Source organism: Panthera onca, chromosome A1 (genome assembly GCF_046562875.1).
Source record: "Panthera onca isolate mPanOnc1 chromosome A1, mPanOnc1 haplotype 2, whole genome shotgun sequence".
Classification (NCBI taxonomy): domain Eukaryota; kingdom Metazoa; phylum Chordata; class Mammalia; order Carnivora; family Felidae; genus Panthera; species Panthera onca.
The window spans coordinates 152,939,896-152,967,777 of NC_138339.1; the positions used below are offsets into that span (position 1 = coordinate 152,939,896).

At 35.2% G+C, this 27,882-nt stretch overlaps 1 protein-coding gene across 1 annotated transcript; it reads left to right on the plus strand.

The window, feature by feature from the left end:
• The first annotated feature begins 13,511 nt into the window (after positions 1-13,511).
• On the plus strand, positions 13,512-14,441 carry LOC132680491 (olfactory receptor 14A16-like). The gene has a single exon (XM_060634171.2). It carries the CDS (start codon positions 13,512-13,514, stop codon positions 14,439-14,441), a length of 930 nt encoding a protein of 309 aa, XP_060490154.1.
• The last annotated feature ends 13,441 nt before the right edge of the window (positions 14,442-27,882 follow it).

Here is a 27,882-nt window from a genome sequence, read left to right on the forward strand (position 1 = left end):
ATGGAACTGGAGAGTGTGATGCTAAGTGAAATAAACCATACAGAGAAAGACAGATGCCATATGGTTTCACTCTTATGTGGATCCTGAGAAACTTAACAGAAACCCATGGGGGAGGGAAAGAAAAAAAAAAAAGAGGTTAGAGTGGGAGAGAACCAAAGCATAAGAGACTGTTAAAAACTGAGAACAAACTGAGGGTTGATGGGGGGTGGGAGGGAGGGGAGGGTGGGTGATTGGGTATTTAGGAGGCACCTTTTGGGATGAGCACTGGGTGTTGTATGGAAACCTATTTGACAATAAATTTCATATATTAAAAAACAAAAACAAAAAAACCAGTATATATTTCAATATCAAAACAAACGATGTGAGAGGGAAATTAAAGAAATAAAATGTTGGTATATGATCGAATTTATCAGTTAATATAGGTTGTTATAACTATGTTTTAGATAAGCCCTATAGTAAACACACAGTAGACACACACACACACACACACACACACACACACACACAATGTATAGTAGATGAACAAATGCTAAACAGAAGGAAATTAAATTATAACACCACAAAAATTATTAAATTACAAAGACAACATATGTGAAACAAAGGGATAAGTAAAATAAAAATCAGCCAAAAAATAATAAGATAATAATAATTCATCATTTAATATAATTATTTTTTTTATTTTTAAGTTGTGTGTTTATTTATTTTATTTTTTTATGAAATGTATTGTCAAATTGGTTTCTTTTTTTCAAATATGAAATTTATTGTCAAATTGTCAACACCCAGTTTGACAGCCAGTATTGTTAACACCCAGTGCTCATCCCAACAGGTGACCTCCTCAATGCCCATCACCCACTTTCCCCTTCCTCCCACCCCCATCAACCATCAGTTTATTCTCAGTCTTTAAGAGTCTCTTTAAAAGTAAATACATTAAATACTCCAATCAAAAGACAGAGTAGCTAAATTGATTTTAAACTAGAAGACACAACTTTATCATGCCTACAAGACTTAACCTCAGCATTAAAGGTACACAGGCTAGAAAGGAGGAAATGGCAATAGTTATTCTATGCAAATGAAAATCAAAAGTGAATAGGGTAACCATGTTTATATTAAACAAAATAGGCTTTAGGACAAATATTGTAACATAGATAAGGAAAGTCATTATATAAACAGGTCAGTATATCAAGAAGGTATAACAATAGTAAATGCATGTGCACCCATTATAGAAGCACAAAATATATATTCATAGGAAATATTAACATATCTGAAGAAAGAAATAGAAATACAAAAACAGTAAGGGACTTCAATATTCACTTTCAATAATGGATAGATCATCCATGTAGGAAATACATTTTAAAAATGGCCTGGAGCTATACTTTAGGCCAAATAGACATATAAACATGTACCTGTTATTTTGTCCAACAATAGGAAAATAAAGATTTTTCTCAAGCCCACATGGAATATTCACCCACACAGATAATATGTTAGGCCACAATAAATTTCTTAAAAATTTAGGAAGACTGAAATTATACCAAATAACTTTCTTTTATTAATATGTTATTTCACATTGGTTGATTTGCAAATATTGATCCTTCCCTGCAGCCCAGGAATAAGTCCCACTTGATTGTGGTGAACATATCTTTAATGTACTGTTGGATTCAATTTACTAGTATTTTACTGAGAATTTTTATATCCATTTTCATCAGAGATATTGGCCTGTAATTTTCATTTTTTTTTTTTTTTTTTTTTTTTGTGGAGTATTTGTCCTGTTTTGGAATCAAGGTAATGCTGGCCTCAGATAATGGGTTTAGACGTTTTTCTTCTATTTCTATTTATTTGGAAGAGTTAGAGAAGAATAAGTATTAACTTCTTCTTTAAATGTTTGGTAGAATTCCCCTTGGAAGCCATTTGGCCTAGGACTGTTGTTTTGTGGGAGGTTTTTGATAACTGATTCAATTTCTTTTCTTCCTACGGGTCTGCTCACATTTTCTATTTCTTTCTGTTTCAGTTTTGGTAGTTTGTGAGTTTCTAGAAATTTGTCCATTTCTTCCAGACTGTCTCATTTGTTGGCATATGTTTTTTTTTTTTTTCATAGAATTCTCTTATAACTATATTTCTGTGGTGTTAGTTGTGTTCTCTCCTCTTTCATTTGTGCTTTTATTTACTTTGATCCTTTCCTTTATCTTTCTGGTAAGTGTGGCTTTGGGTTTATCAATTTTATTAATACTTTCAAAGAACCAGCTTTTAGTTCCTTGATCTGTTCTGTTTGTTTGTTTGTGTAGCATTTATTTCTGCTCTAATCTTTATTATTTCCCTTCCACTGGCTGTAGGCTTCATTTTCTGTTCCCTTTTTTCCTCCTTTAGGTGTAATGTTAGGTCGTGTATTTGAGACTTTTCTTGCTTCTTTCCGAAAAATATTGGAATATTTTTAGAATAATAGGTACTAACTCTTATTTAAATGTTTGGTAATAATCACCTCTGAAACCACCTGGTCCTGAACTTTTGTTTCTGGGGAGATTTTTGATTACTGCCTTAATTTCTTTGGTAGTTTTCAGTCTGTTCCATTTTTATATTTCTCCCTGCTTCAGTTTTGGCGGTTTATATGTTTCTAGGAAAGTATTTGTTTCTTCTCAGTTGGCAAATTTGTTGGCATATATGTTTTCATAATATTCTCTTTTCACTGTATATCTGTGTGTTGGTTATTTCTTCTCTCACATTTGTGATTTTATTGATTTTGGTCCTGTCTCTTTTTTCCTGGATAAGTCTGGCTAGATGTTTATAAATTTTATAGACTTTTTCAAAGAATTAGCTCCTGGTTTCATTGATCTCTCTCCCTCTCTCTCTCTCTCTGTCTCTCTCTCTGTCTCTCTCTTTTTTCCCTAGGTCCTTTGAGAGTAAGGTTAGGTTGTTTATGTGAGATTTTTCTGTCACTTGATATAGGCCTGTATTGCTATAAACTTTCCCCATGGAACTTTCTTTTCCTCATACAGAGGTTTGGGGACATTGTGTTTTCATTTTTACATATTTCCATGTACTTTTTATTTCTTCTTTGATTTATCTGGCTGATCCATTCATTGTTTTGCAGCCTGCTATTTAACTTCTATGGATTTGTGGTCTTTCCAGCTTTTTCCTTGTGGTTGACTTCTGGTTTTATAGTATTATGTTCAGAAAATTTGCATGATATGATTTCAATCCTCTTAAGTTTGCTGAGGTTTGTTTTGTAGGCCAATATGTGATATATTGTGGAGACTATTTCTTATGAACTTGGAAAAATGTATATTTTGCTTTTTTAGGATGCACTTTTCTGAATATGTCTGTTAAATCCATTTTCCAGTGTGTTCTTCAAAGGTATTGTTTCCTTCTTGACTTTAAGATTAGATTTTTCTGTTCTAGATGTTCTAGATGTAAGTAGGCAGTAAAGTCCTCTTGTGTTAATTGTATTTCTTTTGATTAGTTCCTCTGTTTGTTATAAACAGTTTCATGTATTGGAGTACTCCCTTGCTGGGTGCATAAACATTTATTATCCTCTTGCTGGATTGTTTCCTTTATTAAAAAACGTCTTTCACTGTCTCTTTTTACAGTCATTGTTTTAAAATTTATTTCATCAAAAAAACCTATTTTTTTCTGAAATATGTATTGTGACTTTGTCTTTCTTTTGACATTCATTTTCACGATAAATAATTCTACATCCTCTCACTTTAATTCTTCATATGACTTTAAGTCTGAAATTGCTCTCTTTTAGGCAACATATAGATGGGTCTTGTTTTGGCTTTTTTTGTTTTTTGTTTTTGTTTTTTTTTAACTCGCATTCCAGGGAATTACTGATAGATATGTATACATTGACTTTTATTACTTGTTTTGTGTTTTTTTTCTGATCATTTTTTTTCTCTCTTTCATGGTTTGCTGGATTTCTTTGAGCATATATTTGGGTTTTGTTTCTCTTTATTCTTTGCATATCTATTATTGGTTTTTGATTTGTCATTACCATTAGGTTTGCATATAACATATTCTGCATATAGCACTCTATAGTAATTTGATGGCTGTTTAAGTTTCAACCTGTTCTTTATTCCTCTCCTGCAAACGTTTTTGGTATGTGGTGTCATATTATTACATCCTTTTATTGTTTTCGTTCCTTGCCTGATTTATTTTACAGAAATACTTATTTTTACTGCTTTTGTGTTTCCTACTTTTATACTGTATTTTTGGTCTTTCCTTTCCTCTCAAAGAGTATCCTTTATCATTTCTTGCAGGAGTGGGTTAGTGGTCATGAACTCCTTTAGTTTTTGTTTGTCTGGGAACTATCTCTCTTTCTATTCTGGATAGAGAAATCTTGGCTTCAAATTTTTACCATTCAGCATTTTAAATATATCATGCCACTCCCTTCCAGCTTGCAAATTTTCTGCTGAAAAATCTATTAATAATCTTATGGGTTTTCCCCTACTATATTCCTGCCTTCTTTTGTTTTGCTGATATATATTTTCTTCTTTATCATTACATTTTGCCATCCTAATTACAATTTGTCTTGGTGTAGATCTGCTTTTGTTGATTTCTTCTGAGACTCTGTATGCCTTGGATCTAGCTATCTAATTCCTTCCCCAAATTAGGAAAGTTTTCAGCTATTATTTTTCAAATACATTTTTTTTGCCCCTTTTTTCCTCTTTCTTCTTCTTCTGGGATCCCTATAATACAAATACTATTATGTTTGATGGAGTCACTGAGTTCCCCAAGTCTATTCTCATTGTGCATAATTATTTCTCTCCTTTGTTCAGTTTGATTACCTTCCTTTACTCTAGCCCTTAGGTCACTACTTCATCCTTCTGCTCCTTCCAGCCTGGTGTTCATTCTATCAAGTGTGTTTCTCATTTTGTGTTTGAATATTTTATTTCTTTTATGTTATTCTTTATCTTTGTGTTACGGGTCTCACTGATGCCTTCTCCTTTTTTTCTCAGGTCCAGCAAGTATCTTTATGGTCACTACTTTAAATTCTCTATCAAATATGCTACTTATATATGCTTCACTTTGATCTCTGGGTTTGGCCTTGTCCTGTTCTTTCATTTAAGACAATTTCTCTATCTTTTCTTTACGTCTAAGTGTCTGTATCTGTTTCTGTGTGCTAGGGAAGTTAGCCACAACTGCTGTTCTTGAGGGTAATGGCCTTATGAAAAAGATGTCCTTAGTGATCTGCCACATAGTGTCCTCTGTTCCCCAGCATCTCATTCATGTTTCATGTAACATCTCCAATGTGTGCTATGTGTACTCTGCTGTGTGTTCTGGTCACTTTATTTTTTTCAGGTCAGAGGATCTGCAAAGGCTCTCTTTGCCTGTTGTGGGTGATATTTTGTCCCTGGCCTGAATGGGGTGAGTTTTAACTAGGTATGCTCTGGTCTGCTTGTGAAATATGACCTTTCACCACCTTTGCCAGAAGTGAGGCCCTGCAAAACTCTTGGATCATGAAAAAGTTTTGGCAGGGGCTCATTCTTGTCTTCTATGGGAGGGAGCTCACCATGCTGAGACTGAAGCAAGTGTGACTAGCAAGGGCAGTTCTGCCAGAGCAGTAGAGGGTGGAGGCTGGGTGTAAGCAAGTGAGGTAGCAAGGGCTGGCATTGCACTGGTTCCTGCAGATAACCCTTTGCTTACACTGAAGGGTTGGGGAGAGAGAAATTGTACCTGCCAGTTTGTTTGTTTGTTTGTTTGTTTGTTTGTTTGTTTGTTTTCTGGAGGAATATCTTCATAAATGTTACTTGTCTGGGACATGCTCTGAGATGACCAAATATCATCCCCGCCCTGTGCCCCAAGTGCTGTTTAGATTATTATTTCCATACTGTGTATGTACAGGCTGTTTGCCCTGAGTCCTCTCTAAGAGCAGCCCTATGCCTACTGGTTCTCCCCCAGGCAAACTTGCTGACTTCTGCAACACCAGGCTTTAAGCTCTGCTGGTTTTAAGTCTCACAAAATTCGACCCCTGTCACTTTTCCAGCCAATTTCTAGGGGGATTTGTGGCCCTGTGTGAGTTCTCCTGTGTGGTAGACCATCTCTCTCTCTTTTCTGACTACAGGTACCTCCCCACCATGGTCTCAGGATCCATTTGTCTCCTAAACCACATCTCTGCACTTCCTATCTTCTTCAATATGGCTTCCTATTTACCTTTAATTGTGGAGTTTCTTCTGTCAGTCTTCAGGTTGATTATTGAAGTATTTACGTATTTTTACCTAGTTGAATTCATGGGATGAGGCAACTCTGGTGTCTTCCTATTCCTCCACCATCTTCCTTTCTCTTAACCATTTCAATCTAAATTAGATTCTATTAAATTAATTCAAAAAATGTGTGTGAATTTCTACTACCAAGTGACAAGTGTTTTCCTTTATCCTGTATCTCTAGCCATAGATAATTTGAAATCACCTTTTATTTTTTGTAAATGTCAAGACTAGAAAAAAATTACATTACATTCTTATTATAAATTGCATACCACTGAGTATCAGTTGATTCAGCACATAATTTTTTGCTAAATAAATGTATTATTTATGTGTATTTATTTTCCTATTTATTATTATAGGATTATATATGCATATATATGCATATATATGCATATATGTATATCATATATATGCAATATACGCATTCATACTGTATGCTTTATATATATATATTCAAATTATACCCTGTATACTATATATTTATTCACTGTTTAGAATGTTGCAATTTTTTTAAACCTAAAATATTTATGATTGAATTCAGTGCATGATCATATAAATATATAAAACTACCAATAAAATAAGGAATTATTAGATAATTACCCTTATAACTGGAGCAAATAAGGTTGAGAACCATCCATGTGCTCAGTATTTAATATGACAGAGTTTATAATCATTGAAATTGACAGGGAAATGATATTAAAGTTTATTTAATTGGAAAAGAGAAAATAAAGCTTCTATTCTTTACAGATGTCATATTTTCTAAATAACAAAACCCAAAATTATCTATAGTCAAATGTTATTTTATTTATTTATTTTTTAAATATTTATTTGTTTTTGAGAGAGGGAGAGAAAGACACAGAGTGCAAATGGGGGGTGGGCAGAGAGAGAGGGAGACACAGAATCTGAAGGAGGCTCCAGGCTCTGAGCTGTCAGCAGAGTCTGACACAGTGCTTTAATTTGGAAACCTCAAGATCATGACCTGAGCTGAAGTCAGAAGTTTCACTAAGTCACCAAGGTGCCACAAAATGAGTACTCTTCTTAATACTCATCACCCATTTAACTCTTCCCTCTGTGAATCTCGCCTCCAGCACTCCTCGGTTTGTTCTCTATATTTAAGAGTCTGTTTCTTTGTTTGCCTTGCTCTTTTGTTTCTTCCGTGTTCATCTATTACATTTCTTAAATTCCACATATGAGTGAAGTCCTATGGTATTTGTCTTTCTCTGACTAACTTAACTTAGCATAATACTCTCTAGTTCCATCCATGCCATTGCGAATGGCAAAATTTCATTCTTTTTGATGACTAATATTTCATAGTATATATATATATATATATTTAATATTATAATATATATAATATAATATAATATAATATAATATAATAATATAATACCACATCTTCTTTCCCCATTCACCGGTCGATGGACATTTGGACTCATTCCATAATTTGGCAATTGTTAATAATGTTGTTAAACATCGGCGTGCATGTTTTCTTTCAAATCAGTATTTTTGTATACTTTGGGTAAATATCTCTCAATTGCTGGATGATAGGGTAATTCTATTTTTCTATTTTTGAGGAACTTCCATACTGATTTCCAGAGTGGCTGAACCAGTTTAGTTTCCCACCAACAGTGTAAAGAGTCTCCTATTTGTAGACATCCTTATCAATATCTGTTATTTCCTGTGTTGTTAATTGTATCCATTCTGACAGGGGTGAGGTGATATCTCATTGTAGTTTTAATTTGCATTTCCCTGATGATGAGTTATATCGAATATCTCTTGTGGCTGTTAGCCATCCCCTTGTCTTCTTTGGGAAAATGTCTATGCATGTCTTTTGCTCATTTCTAACTGGATTATTCGGGTGTTTTTTTTGGGGGGGGTGTTGAGTTTGATAAGTTCTTCATAGATTTTGGATACTAACTCTTTATCAGATAAGTTATTTGTAAATATTTTTTTTTCCATTCTGAAGGTTGGTTTCTAGTTTTGTTGATTCTTTCCTTCACTGTGCTTTTTATCTTGATGAAATCCTAATAGTTTGTTTTTGCTTTTATTTCTCCTGTCTCAGGAGACATATGTAGTAAGAAGTTGCTACAGTTGATGTCAAAAAGGTTACTGCCTATGTTCCCTAGGATTTTGATGATTTCCTGTTTCACATTTAGTTCTTTCATCCATTTTGAATTTACTTTTGTGTATAGTGTAACAAAGTGGTCTAGCTTCATTTTTTTTTTTTGCTAAACAATTTTAAAAAATAAGAAAAGCCTGAGGCATCTCAATGCTGTACTTCAAGTTATATTACTAAGCTGTAGTCATGAAGACAGTATGCTACTGGCACAAAAACAGACACATAGTTCAGTGGGACAGAATAGAAAACCCAGAAACAGACCCACAACTATCTGGTCAACTAATGTTCAACCAAGCAGGAAAGAATCTTCAAAGGAAAAAAGACAGTATTTTAAAAAAACTGGTGTTGGGAAATATATATTATTATTATTTAAATTATAGAAATTTTAAAACAGTTACAAATGAGACTTTTGCTCATTTGTTTGTTTGTTTGTTTGTTTTACTTAATAACTGAATGATAGAGAATGTGTGAATAGGTAAAAACAATACTAATTAGACCAAATTTTACAAGAGTGCTTTAGGAGTTTCAAGCTCAAAAAGAGAAATTGAACTTTAGGCTGTTAAGAAAATCCAGCTACAGCTGATAAAAAAAAAAGAAAAAGGAAGAAAAGAAAGAAAGAAAGAAAGAGAAAGAAAGAAAGAAAGAAAGAAAGAAAGAAAGAAAGAAAAGATAGTGAGTCTAAATATAATGTATACACTGCATGCAATTTGGGTAATTTTGGTGTGTCTTGACTGGTCACAAAAACATAGCTTCTAGAAGGTAAATGAGAGCATCTTTGGCTAACTAAATCTGCAAAATGAATATCTATATGCAAAATAATATTTTAGATCCCAACCTTACACTAACCTCAAAAAATAATGTAAAATTAAAGCAAAAACATAAAATAGCTAAAAATAAAACTTAAGTTATAAAACTCTTAGAAGAAAACATTGGTATAGTTTCATGACAACTGATTTGGAAATGATTTATTGGTTATGACAAAGCACAGACAACAAAATAAAGACTAGACAAGTAGGACTTCATAGAAATAAAATATATATATATATATATATTTTTTTTTCAATGAACAATAATATCAACTATGTACAAATTATATTTCTGATAAGGATTGATATCAGAACACATATATTACTCCTACAGCTGAAAAACAAGAATAAAAACAATCTCATTAAAACATGGGCAAAGACTTGTATAGAAATTCCCATAAAGAGGATATACTGATGACCTATAAGCACATAGTAAGTTATTTAATTATTAGAGAAATGCAACACAAAACCACAAGTTTTTGTCATTATTTCATTATAATGAGATAAAGTATGAACAATGTATGATTTGCTTATATGAGGTACTTAGAATAATCAAATTCTTAGAGACAGAAATTGCAACAGTAGTTGTCATATGTGGAGAAAGAGTTAATGGGGAGGTATTTATTTTATTATTTTTATTTTAATATACTTGATACACAATATTACTTTAGTTTCAGGTATACAACATAGTGATTTTACAAGTTTGTAAGTTATGCTATGCTCACCACGAGTGCAGCTACCATCTGCCACCATACAAATCTATTACAATATCATTGACTTATTTCCCATGTTGTGCCTTTTATTCCTATGACCTATTCATTTCATAACTGGAAGCCTGTATCTCCCATTCCCCTTAACTAATTTTTCCCATTCCCCTCTTCACATCCCCTCTGGCAACCATTAGTTTGTTCTCTGTATTATAGATCTGATTCTTCTTTTTGTTTGTTTGTTTGCGTTCTTGTTTATTTATTTAGATCTATATATGAGTTAAATTATATGGTATTTGTTTTTATCAGTCTGACTTACTTCATTTAGAGCAACACCTGCTAGGTCCATCCATGTTGTTGCAAATGGCAGAATCATATCCATTAAGGAAAATGATTCAAAATATAGAGAGAACTTAAATAACTCAACACCAAGAATCCAATTAAAAGTTGGACAGAATAGGGGCACCTGGGTGTCTCAGTTGGTTGGGCATCCAACTTCAGCTCAGGTCATGATCTTGTGGTCTGTGAGTTTGAGGCCCATGTTGGCTCTCTGTTGATAGCTCAGAGTCTGGAGCCTTCTTTGAATTCTGTGTCTCCCTCTCTGACCCTCCCTCGCTCATGCTCTGTCTCTGTCTCTGTCCCTGTCTCTCTCTCTCTCTCTCCTTCTCTCAAGAATAAATTAACATTATTGTTTTTTCAATGGACAGAATCAGTGAATAGACATTAGGCCAAAGAAGTAGTATTGATGGACAACAGATACATAAAGATTTACTCAACATTACTAATCATCAGGAAATGCAAATCAAAAACCCCGTGGTAGTTATTATTTTTAATGGGTATACAGTTTTAGTTGAGGAATATGAAAGTTCTAGAGGTGGGGGGTAGTGATTGTTGCACAACATAGTAAATTTACTTAATACCACTTACCTGTATATTAAAAATGGTTAAAACAGTAAATTTTTGTTTATGTATATTAACAAATTGAAAATGGTAATTAAAGTGTGCCTGGGTGGCTCAGTGGGTTGATCATCTGACTTTGGCTCAGGTCATGATCTCACGGTCTGTGAGTTTGAGCCCCACATTGGGCTCTTTGCTGACAGCTCAGAGCATGGAGTCTGCTTAGGATTCTTTGTCTCCCTCTGTCTCTGCCCCTCCCCCACTAATGCTCTCTCTCTCTCTCTCTCTCTCTCTCTCTCTCTCTCTTTCTCTCTCTCTCTGTCAAAAATAAATAAACATTTTTAAAAAATGATAATTAAAATATTACATAGTCTGCGTGCCCCTGGGTGGCTCAGTCAGTTGAGTGTCTGGATCTTGATTTCTCCTCAAGTCATGATCCCAGGGTCATGGGATTAAGTCTTGCATTGGGCTCTGCAGTGAGCATGGAACCTGCTTGGGATTCTCTCCCTCTGTCCCTCTGCCCCTCTCTCAAACTTGCATGCTCTCTCATTCCTTCTCTAAAAAAATTAATGCATAAATATAAATAAAATGTGAAATAGTCTGATATACTGTTTAATGCAAAATGCTTGAACATGTGGTAAGAATTGACACTCAAAAACATTTTAAGAAACAGTTTAGTAGAATCTATTAAAAATTGATATGACCATATCATATATATACTAATTACCTTTCAAGAGACTTAGTCAAAGAATCATGTACGTACATCCACAGGCAAAGTATATAAAATAATGTTAATCATAAGGTTACATATGATGGTGAAAATAAACTTGCCAAAATATTGAATATCCATAATATTTAATAGTATGCTATTACATAAAACAGGAAGCCATGTGAAATATTGTTGTGCGTAAAATGTAATTTTCTAAATTATGCATGGTGAATATCAGATGTTGCATTTTTATGATTATGTATGCAAAGTCACAGGATGTGTATTGGATTCACATTCCAAATCTTGCACCTCCTATGGTCCCTAGGAAGACAAGTGGGAGTGAGATAAGTTTCACTTTAATTATGGTTTCCTACATTGCTTGGTATTTTACATGGATAACATTTGCATGTATACCCGTGTTAAAAATGAAAAACAAAAAACAAACAAACAAAAAAAACCAAACCATAGAACTGGAAGGAAATAAAGCAAAATAGCATCCATGACTTAATGTATGGTCCTCAATCAAAATTTCAATTCTTGAATTCAAATGTTCTCTTTCCATTAAAATCTTCATTTCATAACACATCAATATATAGAAAGGCACATCCTGAAACTATTTGTAGACTTGTTGTAATATGCTTAGCATGGAAAATTGCAAGAAGCAAATAAATTGTCTTCCTGAGTTGTCATAGGTCTTGGTTTTAAGGTTGCCTTCTGGTTCCTCACGGGATGCTCACTACAGTCAAAAACTTGGTAATTTCTTCTAATTAATTCCCATTCCATTTATGCAACTACAATCTCATGTGAAAGTCATAAGATTATTAAACTTGAACAATGTTGGAGACTGAAATAAAGCTTGCACCTCAGCAATTACACATGAATTGTAGAGATAATCAAGCATAGCTGATTGTGGAAAAAGCAGCTATTATGAATGAAAGTATCTTCTCAGAGAAGATACTTAAGACAAAATATTTCTTTCACACATATGAGAACACAGAATTAAGGGATGGAACAGAAATATGTGCCACATCTCAAAGTACTTACTTGGCTCTTCTCACTTTATACTGAACTGTTACATTTAATGAATGGTAAGAAAGAAAAAAGTACATACTTTTAGGGGTAAATTTGCTCAAGGTTTTTTTTTTTTTCCTGTGTCCTCAGGAAGAAGGAATTTTAACGTTGCTATGTATATCACCTGTAATAATTGGTGAGGATATTGTTCACCATTCTGTTTCAAGAACTAAGGGGAATGGAGAATGTTCCAATTATCGAACTTGTTGTCTCTGTATTCCTAGACCACCTATGTTTTGCTTAAATGAAAGTTAGAATCAAGGAGACAACAGATTATAGAAGTAGCCTTGACTCATTATTAAGGAAAGTGAGGGAGACATAGAAGCCACAGCAGGCTCCAGGTTCTGAGCTGTCAGCACAGAGCCCAATACAGGGCTCCAACACATGAACCATGAGATCATGACCTGAGCTGAAGTTGGACGCCTAACAGACTGAGTCATCCAGACACCCTTATATTTTTATTTTATTTATTTTTTGGTCAAGAGCAGTATTTGGCCAATGATCTCTAGAAGGAGTCATCATAGAAGGTAACTTTATTTTTGTTTTTTTCAGCTGCACCTGTGAAGTATGTTAGCTACTTCCTAGAGAGATTTGTCTGAAAGGATTTATGACTCTCTGTTAGACTCCTAAGGCTATATATATATATATATATATATATATATATATTTGTTCTACTAGCCAACACTCGGAACTTTACTGGATTTTCTGCCTCTTTAAATTGTCCTTAAAGCCAACCATATTTCATTGACCTCTGAGTAAATATCTCAATATGGATGGTAGGGGGCTATGTGCTCATTGACCTCTGTGTAAATATCTCAATATGGATGGTAGGGGGCTATTGCTGTATGCTGTGTATCTCTATGCTGGTATTCTGATGAGCTACACCTCACTCAGAACCAAACATTGCCAAAGGTCAAGTAAAGATGATATGACAATATCTGAAAGGACTAGTTATCAGTGTCATCTTTATTTCTGCAGATAAGAATTAGCGTGGCTGAGAAATAAGCCACCATGACCAACATAACAAGATTCTTGCTCATGGGATTCTCTGATGATCAGGTGCTACAGAGACTTTATGCTGCATTCCTCTTCCTGGTTTACCTAGCAGCACTAATGGGGAACCTCCTCACTTTCACCCTCACCACCATTGACCAGCATCTTCAATCCCCCATGTTTTTTTTCCTAAAGAATTTGTCTTTGATTGATATCTGTTACATTTCTGTTACTGTCCCCAAATCTGTCATGAACTCTTTGACCAACAGCCATTCCATCTCTTTCATAGGATGTGCCTCACAAGTTTTCCTTGTTATTTTTCTTGCTGGCACAGAGTACGCCCTTCTCCTAGTGATGTCCTATGACCGCTATGCTGCCATCTGCTGTCCTCTGCACTATGAGACAATCATGAATAGAGGTGCCTGTGTGCAGATGGTGACAGCATCATGGTTTAGTGGGTGTGTCTATGGATCCATTCATGCTGCAGGAACATTTTCTGTTCGTTTCTGTGGTTCCAACATAGTGCACCAATTCTTTTGTGATGTCCCATCACTGCTCACACTTGCTTGTTCTGGACAGAAAACTCTAGAATATGCATTTATAATTGGTAGTTGTTGTTTTGGGTTTATATGTTTTATTTTATTGATTGTATCCTATGTTCACATTTTTTCTACCGTTCTAAGAATCCCATCTGCAAATGGGAGAGGGAAATGTCTTTCCACCTGCCTGCCCCACCTCACCGTGGTGACACTGTTTATCCTTTCTGGAAGTATCACATATTTAGCTAAAAATTTTAAATCTTCATCTTCAGTGAAAGTGTTGATATCAGTGCTTTACACTGTGTTACCCCCCATCATGAATCCTGTCATCTACAGCCTCAGAAACTGGGATGTGCAAATGGCCTTGGGCAAACTGATATCTGGGAAACTGTTCAGGATACCTTTTTAAATTTAAATACGTAAAATTTCATTAAAATGAATAATTTTATTGACAATAATTGTTTCCAAAGAGATGCCTCCATTTCCCTTTGCAGGTCCAAAAAAACTCCGTAATTTGTTGCCTAACAGGGTACCAGGGTAAAATTTAACTGTCTTATGTAGTGGTCTAGGGTGTTGAAAATTTTTAATTAAATGGTTCTTTCCTGTTTTGATTGTATATCACAGTATTTTACTAGGGTAACATTCTAAATGATTTGTATTTATCATAGTATTCATAAGCGCATTATGATCACATAATCTTTTCAGGGTAGTCACAAAATATGGCACCTTTTACTTTTATTCTAGGAATATAGTTCATATTTAAAGTAAAAATGAGGTTTCATATTTTTTAAATTATTCGTAAGTATCCAGGTTTACTTACTAAATGGCAAGTTTGTACTCGTTGAGCATTGAAAAAATTCTTTTTTGTTTTCTCAAGTTATTTGCATAAATCTTAAAATTTGAACTTAGAGAATCTTTTTGGTTATGCTAGTTAAATATTTTTTTGGTGGGTATCAGAGGAAATCCATCAAAGGAGTAGTAAAATTGCTGTGGTTACTGTTCATTCAAGAATTAAGAATATCTAAAGATGATGATGACAGCATTCATCTGAAAGACCTGGTTCAAAACAGAATTTCAATAGGAACGCTTTATTTTGTTATAAATAAATTTAAAATTACCCAACATTGAAATGATATCGAACACATCTCTTAAATCTCTTCTTTTTCTTTTCTTCTTTTGTTCTTTTCTCATTCCTCAATCATTTTTTTATTCCTGTTATTTATTGTATTTGTATCATTTTTATTTTTTTCTTTATTTCTACTTTTTTTTCCTTTTTTGGTCTTTTCTTTTTCTGTTCAAAAATAAATTTACTTTTTCTTAAATCTACTCAATTATGAATTCCTCTCAAACTACTTTATAATCTACCTCTCTTCCCACTCAGATAACCTTACTACTTACAAAAAACATAATACTTCTACATTTTTTGTGATAATCTTGGTATAGAAATAAGGACCACTGAATCTGAGCCCAAGTGTTACCCTTGCCTATTTAACCTCCCTCCAGTGGATGAAGATGGCTTAAGCCTGTTATATATTTATATGTGTATGTGTGTATAACATGTATAACAATGCTTTATTTTAATCTATATCTATCTATCTATCTATCTTTCTATTTAGGATATATATATTTATGTTATGTATGTATGTATATAATGTATAATATTAATATATTATGATATATTATAATTATATAATAATATAATATAATTTATGATATATTATACTTATAAATATAATATAATATATTATATTATAGAATAATATATATATTCTTTCACTTCTCTGTCATTTTAATGTAATAACTTAAAAGCATTATTTCTTGAGCATTTTTAAACCAGATTTAGGGAGAGAATATTTAAGCAAAATACTGAGTTTTCATGTTTATTTGGAAATATATAACACCTTTTGATCATTATATATTCAATTTACAATTATTTAATTTAAAATTTTAGGCTTTCCTGATGTTGCACTCAATTTTTTCTGCTTTATGTTCACTGTATTCTTCCAGTAGTTCTGGGTGTTACTTGGTGTAATTTGGATTCGTGTGCTCTCTCTTTCAGCCATATTAAATAACTCAACAATAATTTTCTCACTTTTCGAAAAGTATATCTAGGAACTGAGCACTTCTTACAAATTACAATATTACCAGAGTTGCACCCCTTATCACCTGTCATTCTGATTTTGTCATAGTAGAGACATTGTGTACTGCCTTTCTCCCTCTCCTTCCTTCAGTTCATTCTAGACTTAGAGACTTAGAGCTAAGTAAGGGTAGAACCAACACTAATGTCTCCTTGAGTCACGTAAGGATAAGCCAAACCCTGTGTTCTCCATTGTTTTTTTTTTAATATATGAAATTTATGGTCAAATTGGTTTTCATACAACACCAGTGCTCATCCCAAAAGATGCCCTCTTCAATACCCATCACCCACCTTCCCCTCCCTCCCACCCCCTATCAGCCCTCAGTTTGTTCTCATTTTTTAAGAGTCTCTTATGCTTTGATTCTCTCCTACTCTAACCTCTCTTTTTTTTTTCCCTTCCCCTCCCCCATGGGTTTCTGTTAAGTTTCTCAGGATCCACATAAGAGTGAAAACATATGGTATCTGTCTTTCTCTCTATGGCTTATTTCACTTAGCATAACACTCTCCAGTTCCTTCCACGTTGCTACAAAGGGCCATATTTCATTCTTTCAACAATAGCCAAATTATGGAAAGAGCCTAAATGTCCATCAACTGATGAGTGGATAAAGAAATTGTGGTTTATATACACAATGTTCTCCATTGTTTTTCACCGTTGGTGCTTCTCGTGTTTGAATTATCCCACTCAAATGTAGTGTTCCCAGGGTTCAGATGGCAAATATACCTTGTCCTTGATGCTTCCCCTGGCTGGAATGCTTTTTTCCCAGGTATGTGTTCAGCTTCATCTTCCTTTTACTAAATATTTTCTTTGCTTTGTAAATGCTGAATGAAATAGAATTCTGTGTGTGTAATTCTTGTCTGTGATCCATAGTAAAATTTGATGACTCTAAGTTCAAGTAAACACAAACCAAAGATTTAACCAACCTAACACACAATGTGATTAGTTCTGTTGAGTACAGATGAATGACTACATTACAACACAAATCTAGAACTAGTATGATTTTGTGAGTTAATTTGCACCAAATTAATAATTAGTATGTTTCTTTTGATAGTGGATTTCTGGGATTTTATTTGGAGATGCTGGTCATTTTTATAACATTGATATTGAGGGGAAAATTGTTAACAATAACACTGAACCTACAACTCTATACTGACAAATTATTTAATAAATTTAATTAAAATATATTTTATGTGATTTGAAAGGAGACTATTAATTCCTCTAAACATAGTAACATAAATTCTGAACATTGGATTCATTACCTGATTAACAAATTACTTTTATGTTTGTTATTACATTTCCCCAACATGTGCTCAGATATTTCAATGTCATATGTAAGTCAATACAATTTCTTAAAAATATATATTTTACTATATAATATGGAAGTCTATACATATATCAAAGGCTATTGATATATCTATAGTCCTTAACCAACTCTTATAAAGAGATTATTTCTAGTTTATGGTTGTTATGAATAAATGCCCAAATAATTTTGTACATGTAAAATTTTATTTGCATTTATGATGACATTTAGGACAGCTGTATAAAAGTAGAATCTTTTCCCCTCAATATCAAAGTTATAAAAATGGTCAGCATCTCCAAAAAGATCCCAGAAATACGCTATGAAAGGAAATTTGACCATAAATTACATAGCATATTTAAGGCAAAATAATTGCCTTAAAACTATAGATTGTTTTGGGTAGCATGGACATTTTAACAATAATAATACTTACAATCCATGAATACAGAATAACTTTTATTCGTGTTTGATTTAACTTCTTATATCAATGTCGTAGTTTCAGTCTGGAAGTCTTTCAGGTCCTTGGTTAAATTTATTCCTAGATATTCTATTCTTGTTGATGCAATTGTGAAATTGTTTTATTAATTTCCCTCTCTGACAGGTGATTGTTATGGTATAGAAACACAATAAAACTTCACATATTGTGTGCTGCAGTTACACTGAATTTAATTATTAGTTCTACTAATATTTGTATAATCTTTAGAGTTTTCTATAATAATGTCATGTTATTTGCAAATAGTGAAAGTTTGTTTCCTTTCAGATTTAAATACCTTTACTTTTTCTTTACTAATTTGTGTAAGATTGCCAGGTCATGTTGAATGAAAGTGGTGAGAGTGGTGAATATGATGTTAGCTTTAGCCTTGTAATATGTAAACTTTATTACTTACAGGAATCTTCCTTCTATACCAAATATATTGACTTCTTATCATGAATGGATGTCGAATTTTGTCAATTATATTTTTCTGCGTCTATTTAAATAATCATATGATTTACATACTTGTGTTACTGTGATGTATCACACTGATTGGTTTGATGATGTTGAATCATCCTTGCATCCCTGGAATAAATCCCCTTGATCATGGTACATGATTATTTTAATTCACTGTTGAAAGTTTTGTTAATATTTGATTTAGCAATGTGTCTATTAATTCCACTGTCCATTTTGCAAGTGGATTTTTTTTGCTTTTGAGTTGTATGAATTTTGTACATATTATGGATATTAACATTTTATCAGATAACATGATATGCAAATATTTTCTCCCATTTTGTAGGTCATTCTTTCATTTCATTGATTACTTGCCATACAAAATCTTTTTAGTTTTATGTAGTCAATACAATTATACTAGGGGGCATTAACAACCAACTGATATCAATGAACAGATCATTTAAACAGAAAATCAACATGTACACGATGGCTTCGAATGACACACTGGACCAGATGGACTTAAAACAAACACTCAGAAGATTCCATCCTAAAGCAGCAGAATGCACATTCTTTTCTTTTCTTTCTTTTTTTTTTTTCTTTTGCATCTATACTTATCAGGGAAATTGGCCTATAGTTTTATTTTCTTGAAATGTCCTTGTCTGTTTTTTCTAGTTATTTTTTAAAATTTTCTTAATTTTGTTTATATATTGAGAGAGAAAGAGAAAGCACAAGTGCAGGAGAGGCAGAGAGAGAATCCTAAGCAGACTCCATGCTGCCAGCACGGATGGGGCTTGAACTCTGCTATAAGATCATGATCTGAGCCATAACCAAGAGTCAATTAACTGACTGACCCACCCAGGTGCTCCTGTACTTGTCTGATTTTGATACAGTCAAAGAAACTAGACTTTAAAACAAAGAATGTGAAAAGAGACAACAAAGGGAACGATATAATTATAAAAGGGACATTCCAACAAGAATATCTAACAATTGTATATACTTATGCACTCAGGATGAGAGCACCCATTTGAAACAAAAATAATAGTAAACATAAAGGAACTAATTGCTAATAACACAATAATATTAGGGGGCATAAACAACCCACTTACATCAATGGACAGATCATCTACACAGAAAGTCAACAAGGACACAATGGCTTTGAATGGCATACTGGAACAGATGGATTTAAAACATATGCTCAGAACATTCCATCCTAAAACAGCTGAAGGCACATTCCTTTCTTTTTTTTTATTTTAATGTTTATATATTTATTTTTGAGAGAGAGAGAGCAAGCATGTGTGGGGGAGGGACACAAAGAAAGGTAGAAAGAGAATCCCAAACAGGCTCTGCACTCTCAGCACAGAGGCTGACATGAGGGTCTATCTCATGAACCATGGGATCATGACCTGAGCCAAAATCCAGAGTTGGATGCTTACTGACTGAGTCACCCAGGAGTCCCTGAATGCCGCCCCTTCTTGACACTTTTGCTAATAGCAGCTCATTAGTCTGACTAATTGAGTGGCACAATATTTCATCATAGTTTCTGACTAGTAAGAATTTTCTTGCAGTCATCCCGAGGCTCATGAGAGGTCTCGTTCTTCATTTCAATCAAAGGTCACCTTGTTAATTTTTCCTCCTCCATCAGAATCATTTTCTGAAGGATCCCACATAATAAGGTCCTAATTGTCTTGAGATATAATAGTTCTCACTTTAGTAGTGGTAATCTGTGCCCACATCATTGTCATCTTACATGCTATATTTTCCAAGCATTTCTCCTACCATTGAATTATTTTGTATGTAATGTCTGTATTGGAGGAACATGCAGCTTTTATATCTCTTTCTAAAGACAACATTTTCCTAGCCTATCCCAATTTTGTCCTTACTTGTGATACCTTTTTTGTGGCATTCATAACACACAGAGCAATGGTCAACCTACCACTTACAATAACTCGCTCACTTTTTCTTCTCCATTTTCCCTTCCTCACTGTTTTGTATAAGGTATCTAACAAGAGTGCGGGCACTTTTCAGGATGCCCTCATACCCACACACCTATCTGAAACACTCAAAACACTTGGCCAAGTCTCCAAACATGAGGGTGGAGAGCAACGTTGGAATTTCCCACAGACCAAAGGCTTTCCTCCCAGCATGGCTCATTTACCCAGTTGTGGTTTCCTCCTGGTTGGCTTGACAATTGTTGGAAGGTGAAGTGACTGTAAAGTATCTCCCAAACTAAAAGACATTGAGGCTAAATAACAAAGCAGGGCACTCCATACAGTTTACAAAGAGTTTTATTCAGGTCCACTTACTAACAGAAAAGGTTGAGCAGGAAACGATCCAGCTATATAGTTATGCTCTGCAAAGTATGGACCTCAATTTAAAATTTTATATAATTGTATAAAATTTTATAAAAGAGGACATGTACAATGGTATTGTAGTGATATGAAAGTCTTGACATGATTTTAGGAAGATGGCGGTGTACGAGGACACTGGGCTCACCGCACATCCTGCTGATCACTTAGATTCCACCTACACCTGCCTAAATAACCCAGAAAACCTCCAGAAGACTAGCAGCAGAACGGAGTCTCCAGAGCCAAGCACAGACAAGAGGCCCACAGAAGAGGGTAGGAAGGGCAGAGAGGGGGTGCGCACTACACGGACTGGTGGGAGGGAGCCGGGATGGAGGGGCGGCCTGCCGGCCAAGCAGAGCCCCCAAGTCTGGCTTGCAAAAGCCGAGGGGCCGGATGGAGGGTGTTCTGACAGCAAGCAGGACTTGACATCTGGAAGGTTATAAGCTAACAGCTCTGCTCGGAGAACAGGAGGGCTGGATGACAACAGGAGGGAGAGTTGTTGAGCTCTGGACAACAGAGCTCAGCTTGGCTGGGAACAAAGGCGCTCACCAGCTCCATCTCCCTCACCCATCCCCCAGCCAAAATCCCAAAGGGAACCAGTTCCTGCAAGGGAACTTGCTTGCACCACGCAAACACCCAACTCTGTGCTTCTGCGGATCCATCCCTCCACCGGATCTGACTCCCTCCTGGTGCCGCAGGGCCCTGCCGAAGCAGATCTCTGAAGGAAAAGTGAGCTGAGCCTACACTTCCTGCCCCTGCGTACCTTGCCAGTCCACCCCAGCTAATACACCAGATCCCCAGCACCACAAGTCTGACAGTGTGCAAGTAGCCCAGATGGGCCATGCCACCCCACAGTGAATCTCGCCCCTAGGAGAGGGGAAGAGAAGGCACACACCAGTCTGACTGTGGCCCCAGCAGTGGGCTGGGGGCAGACATAGTGTCTGACTTCTGCCCCGCCCACCAACGCAAGTTATTCAAGACAGCACAGGAGAAGTGCCCCTCAGTTCTGCACCACACCAGGGACTATTCAAAATGACGAAACAGAAGAATTCCCCTCAAAAAACGTCCAGGAAATAACAACAGCTAACGAACTGATCAAAAACAATTTAAACAATATAACAGAAAGTGAATTTAGAATAATAGTCATAAAATTAATCGCTGGGCTTGAAAACAGTATAAAGGACAGCAAATATCTATTGCTAACAGAGATCCAGGGACTAAGGAACAGCCAGGAGGAGCTAAAAAATGCTATCAATGAGCTGCAAAATAAAATGGAGACAACCACAGCTCGGATTGAAGAAGCAGAGGAGAGAATAGGTGAACTAGAAGATAAAATTATGGAAAAAGAAGAAGCTGAGAAAAAGAGAGATAGAAGAATCCAGGAGTATAAGGGGAAAATTAGAGAACTAAGTGATGCACTAAAGAGAAATAATATACGCATAATTGGTATTCCAGAGGAGGAAGAGAGGGAAAGGTGCTGAAGGTATACTTGAAGAAATCATAGCTGAGAACTTCCCTGATCTGGGGAAGGAAAAAGGCATTGAAATCCAAGAGGCACAGAGAACTCCCTTCAGAGGTAACTCAAATCGATCTTCTGCATGACATATCACAGTGAAAGTGGCAAAATACAAGGATAAAGAGAAAATTCTGAAAGCAACTAAAGATAAACGTGCTCTAACATATAAAGGGAGACCTATAAGACTCATGACTGATCTCTCTACTGAAACTTGGCAGGCCAGAAAGGAATGGCAGGAGATCTTCAATGTGATGAAGAGAAAAAATACGCAGCCGAGAATCCTTTATCCAGCAAGTCTGTCATTTAGAATAGAAGGAGAGATAAAGGTCTTCCCACACAAACAAAAAATGAAGGAATTCATCGCCACTAAACCAGCCCTACAAGAGATCCTAAGGGGAATCCTGTGACACAAAGTACCAGAGACATCGCTACAAACATGAAACCTATGGACATCACAATGACTTTAAACCCATATCTTTTTATAATAACACTGAATGTAAATGGACTAAATGCGCCAACCAAAAGACATAGGGTATCAGAATGGATAAAAAAAACAAGACCCATGTATTTGCTGTCTACAAGAGACTCATTTTAGACCTGAGGACACCTTCAGATTGAGAGTGAGGGGATGGAGAAATATTTATCATGCCACTGGAAGTCAAAAGAAAGGTGGAGTAGCCATACTTATATCAGACAAACTAGACTTTAAAATAAAGGCTGTAACAAGAGATGAAGAAGGGCATTATAGAATAATTACAGGGTCTATCCATCAGGAAGAGCGAACAATTATAAATGTCTATGTGCCAAATACAGGAGCCCCCAAATATATAAAACAATTACTCACAAACATAAGCAACCTTATTGATAAGAATGTGGTAATTGCAGGGGACTTTAACACTCCACTCACAGAAATGGATAGATCATCTGGACACACGGTCAATAAAGAAACAAGGGCCCTGAATGATACATTGGATCAGATGGACTTGACAGATATATTTAGAACTCTGCATCCCAAAGCAACAGAATATACTTTCTTCTCGAGTGCACATGGAACATTCTCCAAGATGGATCACATACTGGGTCACAAAACAGCCCTTCATAAGTATACAAGAATTGAAATCATACCATGCATACTTTCAGACCACAATGCTATGAAGCTTGAAATCAACCACAGGAAAAAGTCTGGAAAACCTCCAAAAGCATGGAGGTTAAAGAACACCCTACTAAAGAATGAGTGGGTCAACCAGGCAAGTAGAGAAGAAATTAAAAAATATATGGAAACAAACGAAAATGAAAATACAACAATCCAAAAGCTTTGGGACGCAGCGAAGGCAGTCCTGAGAGGAAAATACATTGCAATCCAGGCCTATCTCAAGAAACAAGAAAAATCCCAAATACAAAATTTAACAGCACACCTAAAGGAAATAGACGCAGAACAGCAAAGGCAGCCTAAACCCAGGAGAAGAAGAGAAATAAGAAAGATCAGACAGAAATAAACAATATAGAATCTAAAAAAACTGTAGAGCATATCAATGAAACCAAGAGTTGGTTTTTTGAAAAAATAAACAAAATTGATAACCCTCTAGCCAGGCTTCTCAAAAAGAAATGGGAGATGACCTAAATAGATAAAATCATGAAAGAAAATGGAATTATTACAACCAATCCCTCAGAGACACAAGCAATTATCAGGGAATACTATGAAAAATTATATGCCAACAAACTGGACAACCTGGAAGAAATGGGACAAATTCCTAAACACCCACACACTTCCAAAACTCAATCAGGAGGAAATAGAAAGCTTGAACAGACCCATAACCAGCAAAGAAATTGAATCAGTCATCAAAAATCTCCCAACAAATAAGAGTCCAGGACCAGATGGCTTCCCAGGGGAGTTCTACCAGATGTATAAAGCAGAGATAATACCTATCCTTCTCAAGCTATTCCAAAAAATAGAAACGGAAGGAAAACTTACAGACTCATTCTATGAAGCCAGTATTACTTTGATTCCTAAACCAGACAGAGACCCAGTAAAAAAAGAGAGCTACAGGCCAATATCCCTGATGAATATGGATGCAAAAATTCTCAATAAGATACTAGCAAATCGAATGCAATAGCATATAAAAAGAATTATTCACCATGATCAAGTGGGATTCATTCCTGGGATGCAGGGCTGGTTCAACATTCGCAAATCAATCAACGTGATACATCACATTAATAAAAGAAAAGATAAGAACCATATGATCTTGTCAATTGATGCAGAAAAGGCCTTTGACAAAATTCAGCACCCTTTCTTAATAAAAACCCTTGAGAAAGTTGGGATAGAAGGAACATACTTAAACATCATAAAAGCCATTTATGAAAAGCCCACAGCTAACATCACCCTCAATGGGGAAAAACTGAGAGCTTTTTCCCTGAGATCAGGAACACAACAGGGACGTCCACTCTCACCGCTGTTGTTTAACTTAGTGTTGGAAGTGCTAGCATCAGCAATCAGACAACAAAAGGAAATCAAAGGCATCAAAATTGGCAAAGTTAAAGTTAAGCTTTCACGTTTTGCAGATGACATGATATTATACATGGAAAATCCGATAGACTCCACCAAAAGTCTGCTAGAACTGATACATGAGTTTAGCAAAGTTGCAGGATACAAAATCAATGTACAGAAATCAATTGCATTCTTATACACTAACAATGAAGCAACAGAAAGAAAAATAAAGAAACTGATCCCATTCACAATTGCACCAAGAAGCATAAAATACCTAGGAGTAAATCTAAGCAGAGATGTAAAAGATCTGTATGCTGAAAACTATAGAAAGCTTATGAAGAAAATTGAAGAAGATATAAAGAAATGGAAAGACATTCCCTGCTCACGGATTGGAAGAATAAATATTGTCAAAATGTCAATACTACCCAAAGCTATCTATATATTCAATGCAATCCCAATCAAAATTGCACCAGCATTCTTCTTGAAACTAGAACAAGCCATCCTAAAATTCATATGGAACCACAGAAGGCCCTGAATAGCCAAAGTAATTTTGAAGAAGAAGACCAAAGCAGGAGGCATCACAATCTTAGACTTTAGCCTCTAGTACAAAGCTGTAATCATCAAGACTGCATGGTATTGGCACAAAAACAGACACATAGACCAATGGAATAGAATAGAAATCCCAGAACTAGACCCACAAACGTATGGCCAACTAATCTTTGACAAAGCAGGAAAGATTATCCAATGGAAAAAAAGACACTCTCTTTAACAAATGGTGCTGGGAGAACTGGGCAGCAACATGCAGAAGATTGAAACTAGACCACTTTCTCACACCATTCACAAAAATAAACTCAAAATGGATAAAGGGCCTGAATGGGAGACAGGAAACCATCAAAACCCTAGAGGAGAAAGCAGGAAAAGACCTCTCTGACCTCAGCCGCAGCAATGTTTTACTTGATACATCCCCAAAGGCAAGGGAATTAAAAGCAAAAATGAACTATTGACACCTCATGAAGATAAAAAGCTTCTGCACAGTAAAGGAAACAACCAACCAAACTAAAAGGCAACCAACGGAATGGGAAAAGATATTTGAAAATGACATATCATACAAAGGGCTAGTATCCAAAATCTATAAAGAGCTCACCAAACTCCACACCCGAAAAACAAATAACCCAGTGATGAAATGGGCAGAAAACATGAATAGACACCTCTCTAAGGAAGCCATCCGGATGGCCAACAAGCACATGAAAAGATGCTCAACATCGCTCCTCATCAGGGAAAGACAAATCAAAACCACACTCATATATCACCTCATGCTAGTCAGAGTGGCTAAAATGAACAAATCAGGAGACTATAGATGCTGGAGAGGATGTGGTGAAATGGGAACCCTCTTGCACTGTTGGTGGGAATGCAAATTGTTGCATCCATTTTGGAAAACAGGGTGGAGGTTCCTGAAAAAATTAAAAATAGACCTACCCTATGACCCAGCAATAGAACTGCTAGGAATTTACCCAAGGGATACAGGAGTACTGATGTATAGGGGCACTTGTACCCCAATACTTATAGCAGCACTCTCAACAATAGCCAAATTATCGAAAGAGCCTAAATGTCCATCAACTGATGAATGGATAAAGAAATTGTGGTTTATATACACAATGGAATACTGTGTGGCAATGAGAAAGAATGAAATATGGCCCTTTATAGTAACATGGATGGAACTGGAGAGTGTTATTCTAAGTGAAATAAGCCATACAGAGAAAGACAGATACCATATGTTTTTACTCTTATGTGGATCCTGAGAAACTTAACAGAAACCCATTGGGGAGGGGAAGGAAAAAAAAAGGAGGTTAGAGTGGGAGAGAACCAAAGCAGAAGAGACTTTTAAAAACTGAGAACAAACTGAGGGTTGATGAGGGGTGGGTGGGGGGTGGGTGGGTGATGGGTATTGAGGAGGGCACCTTTTGGGATGAGCACTGGGTGTTGTATGGAAACCAATTTGACAATAAACTTCATATATTGAAAAAAAGAGTCTTCACATGCATTTCAAAGATCTTATATGCACCTAATTAACATGTAATATTTAATTAGATATAATAGAATCACTTGTGCATAAGGAAGAAGAGTGATGATGTTATATTTAACATATTTATGGAGGACTAAAGCAAGCCTCTCTCCATTCTAGATTGGTGGACATTTATAAGGAATTCATGTCCAAGGGCCCCAGAGCACATAGCCTCAGGAGGACCACCTAGTGGATGGTCTGACTTGTTCACAAGTCAGAAGGCTAACATTGGAGTCACTAGTGTAATCTCTCATACATTTCTCAAACTTTTCCAAAAAAATAAAGGAGAAGGAAACCTTCTAAATGCATTCTATAAGGTCAACATTACCCTGACACCAAAAGCAGACAAAGACACTGAAAAAAAAAAAAAAAAAAAAAAAAAAGGGAAAAAATCAAAACAAACAAACAAATAAAAAGCCAACGGCCAATATAAGTTCAAATACACTCACCAAATCATTAGTGAACCAATCTAACTATATATTAAAAAAAAAGTTACTACAATCAGGTGGTATTTTTTCCAAGGGTACAAGGATAGTTCAACATTTGTAAACCAATCAATATGATACATTCATTAACAACCGAAAGGATTAGAACCCTATTACCATAATAGATACAGAAAAAACATGAGACTATGAACAACATCAGTTTGTGATAAAAAAAAAAAAAACTTGCAATGCAGTAAGTTTATACGAAATATGTATCAATTAATAAAGGCCAAATATGAAAAAGCCAAAGCAAACATCATACTCAATGGTGAAAAACTGAAAAGTTTTTCTCTACTGCCATGAGCAATACAAAGATATCTACTTTCACCCCTGTTATTGAACGTGGTACTGAAAGTCCTAGCCACAGGATCAGACTAGAGAAGAAATAAAAGGCATCCAAATTAATAAGACAAATGTAAAATTTTCACTATTTTCAGATGACATAATACAATGTATAGGACACCCTCCAGACTCCACCAAAATCTACTAGAATTGATAAATTAATTCAGTTGCAATTTTATATGCCAATAATAAGGTAGAGGAAAAAGAAATTAAGAAAACAATCCCACTTACAATTGCACCAAAAGAGTAAAGTCCCTA

Excerpts from the sequence above, each read along its gene's own strand:
- LOC132680491 (XM_060634171.2), top strand. The coding sequence starts at position 13,512 with ATGACCAACATAACAAGATTCTTGCTCATGGGATTCTCTGATGATCAG.